The sequence below is a fragment of the Danio aesculapii genome, chromosome 6 (genome assembly GCF_903798145.1).
Source record: "Danio aesculapii chromosome 6, fDanAes4.1, whole genome shotgun sequence".
NCBI lineage: Eukaryota > Metazoa > Chordata > Actinopteri > Cypriniformes > Danionidae > Danio > Danio aesculapii.
In genome coordinates, this window is record NC_079440.1 from 22,774,026 (window position 1) to 22,778,645 (window position 4,620).

General features: G+C 33.4%; 1 protein-coding gene across 1 annotated transcript in view; it reads left to right on the forward strand.

Annotated features, from left to right (window-relative positions):
- The first annotated feature begins 310 nt into the window (after window positions 1-310).
- hs2st1b (heparan sulfate 2-O-sulfotransferase 1b) overlaps window positions 311-4,620 on the forward strand; it is a 131,693-nt gene continuing 127,383 nt past the window's right edge. The window contains exon 1 of the mRNA XM_056459791.1: window positions 311-733. Coding sequence (XP_056315766.1) covers window positions 610-733 — 124 coding nt within the window. The 5' untranslated portion in view covers window positions 311-609. The remainder of the gene's footprint in view (window positions 734-4,620) is intronic.

The window sequence follows — 4,620 nt, forward strand, 5'->3', positions numbered from 1 at the left end:
ACAAGCAATTTCAAGGAAGTGCCTTGGGGACAGGACAGGTTTGTGACAGAAATATTATATTTTTTTTCTGAAAATGCCTTTAATGTGAATTTTTTTTTTCATAATACAAACAAATCAATGAAAAATGCTTTTTAAGTGTAATTTTAGTCAACAACCACTTTAAAAATATGGGGGACCGAAATATTACTGAATTCAAGGAATGACCCGTAAACATTCAGTGTAAATCATGTCAATCTCCAAACCAACAGTAGGCGCTGTAAGCATCATCCCATTCCGCTCTCCTCCTTTCAGTTCGCGGAGGAATAAAATCCCCGTTTGAGTGACGCAGGAGAGCAGAGGATGACAGGAGCTGCACCGATGTGCAACAACTAACAAGAGTCGGTAGTCCCCGGGTTTCTAACAGAAAAGCCACCTTTTGTAAACAGATGAGCGTCTGAAATGCTCATGGTTGCACTGATGCATTCGGCTTCCACTACCGTAACTTTACTGTTCTCCGCGCATAATCGAGATCATCTGTCCGTAGTCAATATTACTGCTCCAGTAACGATTGACCCAAGCTTCTCATTCACATTTTACGGCATGACATGTAGATAATCATCCGATACTTTGATGGGGCTCCTGAGGATCATGATGCCACCCAAGTTCCAGCTTCTGGCTGTTATGGCGTTTGGAGTGGCGATGCTGTTTATCGAGAACCAGATTCAGAAGCTGGAAGAGTCTCGGGCAAAACTGGGTAAGACTGCGGCTGTGTCTTAAACTGGATTAAGTGAGGTGCCTACTTAGACAGCAGTTGTGGACGTCATGTATGCAGGCTGTTCTTGTGCAAAATGATGCTGTTTAGGTAGGTTTGAAACAGAGTGTTTTGCTGTTTGTCTCGTTTACACATCCTTCCTGCAAGACGTTGCTGGAGGATTACTGAAGACATCCAGATTTGCATTGCGCAATCACGATGAAGTAGTTCACCCACAAATTATCTTTTCTATACTCCACCTTACGTCAATGCTTATTGTTTTTTTTATTATTATTATTTTTCATTTTGTCCATGTTGTAGACTTAAGTAATGAGCCAAAAATGAATATTTTATCATCATTTACTCCCTCTTCCCTTGTTCAAAACATGTTTGAGACTTTTGAGTTTAATTCATCTGGCTGAACACAATATTATAAATATATATATATATATATATATATATATATATATATATATATATATATATATATATATATATATATTTTTTTTTTTTTTTTTAATTTATTTATATATATATATGTATATATGTATATGTATATATGTGTACACATTTTGAAGAAAGCTGAAAACCTGTAACCACTGACGTCCATAGCAGGAAAAACATATATCCTGTGGAAGTAATGGTTAAAGGTTTTTAGCTTCCTTAAAAATATATTTTTTGTTCAACAGAAGAAATAAACTCACAATGAATCATTATTTCAATCATAAACAATGAATTATAAATAATGAATCATAAATTCAATTATGAATTCTACTTTATGGAGAGTAAACAATGTGTAACTTTAAATTTTTTTGAATGAATCATCTTTTTAAGATGTCGTAAGCTATATTAATTTTCAAAACAACAGCAACTGCTCACTTTTCCATGTCATTGCTTACAGATATTATTTGGAAAACAAATATAAAATGATGTTTTTTTCAGGGCTAAACCATCAACCAATGCAACTAGCTATAAGATGTGTAGTTTCTTTTAAATCTTTTAACAGGGTTAATCAATGGATGTTGAGACAGAGTTGATGTAATTATGACAAAGACAAAGTTCATGTAATTATGATGACTGTGCATGCTCAAAATTTAGAGAAAGACAATTAGACTTGAGTACATTCTTCTCAGTGCTTCATGGGAAAGTTTAAGCTATTGTTGATTTCCAGAACCAAATTCATCTGAACCATAAAGATGGATCCATGTTGATGTTTTTTAGATTTAGTTTTTTTAGATTTTAAGTGAATAACAATTTTGTTTTCACCTTTTATAATACTACTATTTAGGGCTGTGCAGTATGACAATATATAGAATTTGTATAAACAAAAATATGTTGTTTTATAATATGCTCTATGTTGTGAAATTTGTTTAAGGCAATTTTTTTCTATCATTTGGATGACCACACTCTTATATGCCACCACAGGGATGCGAGCAGTAATGTGAATAACAGTATAGGGAGAACATTGAAAGCTTGAAATACAGTGCCAACAGCTTGCATTTTATTTAGCAATAATTTTGGAAGTGATGCAGTAATCATATTTTTTTTTTTGTAAAGTTTTGTATTTCATTGTTTACAGATGAAGTCAGAATTATTAGCCTCCCTGTTAATTTTTCCCCCCAATTTCTGTTTAATGGAGAGAAGATTTTTTTTCAACACATTTCTAATCATAATAGTTTTATTAACTCATTACTGATTTATTTTTTCTTTGCCATGATGACAGTAAATATTATTTTACTAGATATTTTTCAAGACACTTCTATACAGCTTAAAGTTATTTCTAGCCAAAATAAAACAAATAAGACTTTCTCCAGAATAAAAAAAATATTATCAGACTTAGTGTGAAAATTTCCTTGATCTGTTAAACATTATTTGGGAAATATTTAATAATTCTGACTTCAACTGTATTTTATATTTCTACATTCATAATCAAACACTTTATCAAGAGTTCTGAATAAAATGAAAAAAATAATCACATATGATTTTAAGGTACATGCTCAAAAATGTAGTTATTCATATATGAATAACTACGTTTTTGAGTGTGTACCTTAAAATAAATATAAAAGTGAGATATATAAATGATCCATTCCTTGTGGTCAATATACAATCTATTGATTAAATTTACAGAAAATGTGCTGTATTGTAATAAATATCGGTATGTGAGATGACTTCTATCACGATGTGATATTTTCATCATATTGCCCAGCTGCTGTTTTTTTCTTTAACTTTTAAGCAGTGATTTTAAGCTTGGTTCATCTAAACAATGTTTCTTCTTCTTTAAAAAGCATTTAAATAGTCTTAATTCGCCCTTTCACACATAAAGGTTTTAAAATCTCAAATCAGAGCTTTGAAAGTGTTGGATTTTTATATAGTGGTGACATTAGGGGGCATTCACTGCTAAAAAGTATTCTGTCCCAAACAGGTTCAAATTAGACAAAAACTTAAATATTTACTTAAGATGGAGTCCTAAAATTATTGAATTTTGATCAGATTTTTATGCTGTGTTTACACCAGATGCGACACGCAAGAATAAATCGCAATATTCACGCATAAACAGCCGCATGAACATTTTGAATTTATTCGCTTCGTTTGTTTGTCAAATTCGATTCATTCGCACGTGAAATTCACTTCACATAAGACGTGGATTCATGCCATGTGCAGGGTTTCTTTCTGCCCGGTGACTCTAGCTTTGTTGCTAAATGGCTAACAAGGAGTCCACTAGATACATTCAGAGGTGCACCCAGCTCTGTGAGTTCATCAACTCCTCCAGAAACTATATCTGGATCATGGATCTGACTGAGATGAACCCAGTTTGAGAAGCTGTTGTCTGGTGTTGGCATAAGGATTTCCCCTCGAGACACCAACAACAGGCACTGTCATAATAACGCAACCTACAAGAGAAAGTCCCTGATTGGTTAGCACAGAGTGAATGTTCGCTTAAGTTCAGATTTTCCAAAACGCTTAACTTGCGCCTTATTCGCACGAATCGCTCCACAGGATGACTATTCGCGTCTTTGCATTGACTTAACATCACTCGTGCTTGATGCTTCATCCGTTTCTGGTGTGAACACAGCATTAGACTTGCAAACAATTGTCATTTTGTTTCTCTGTATGTATCTTTATTTTATGTTTTTGAAATTTGTTAATAGAAAAAAGGCAAATGGAACAACACTTTTTTTTCCCACAGTAAATATTTCCATGTTGTTATGGTAACTTGGTCGTAGAAGTCTTAGGGTGTTTCTTTTGAAAAATTAAAAAGTAATGGAGATATTTTGGATGCTTTGCATCTTTATCAATTTATTTAGTAATATTTCTTTAAAAGATTGTCTTAAATTTACCTCTATAAGCCCTGCAGAATTGTTGATCTAGGCATAATGCATTGTTATTGCTTCTATAAAAGACATTCTCCAACATGTATATGAGTGTGAGTAAATTTACAGAATTATGTATTTGTTTTTTATGGATTAAGAATCCTTTTTTAAATAGTCTATAGCAATGTTTTTCAGAGATATTTACTCAGCAAAAGGGCTTTTTGTGAGATGCTTCATTAAACTCTTACACTGATCCAGTTTTCCTTCCCTGTCTGCCTTTGTTTATAATCAGCTTATGCATATGCTCATCATATGGACTCAGTGTGTAAGACAGGTAGAGATTATTAGACAAATGATAGGCCTCAACTGATGCTTTGTCAGGTTTGCCTTGCCCTTTCCTGTCTTTACTAAGGTTATGGCTTCTTAAAATCGATCCTAATTCCAGACCAAGATTTTGAACCGCTCAATAGGTAGTCTACATGCTTTGCATCCTGACCATGCAGTCAAAGTTTTCCTCTGCTGAATTCATAAATTTTGCAAAGCAAATGTGTCTCTGGTTGGCACCTAGGATGACCCACA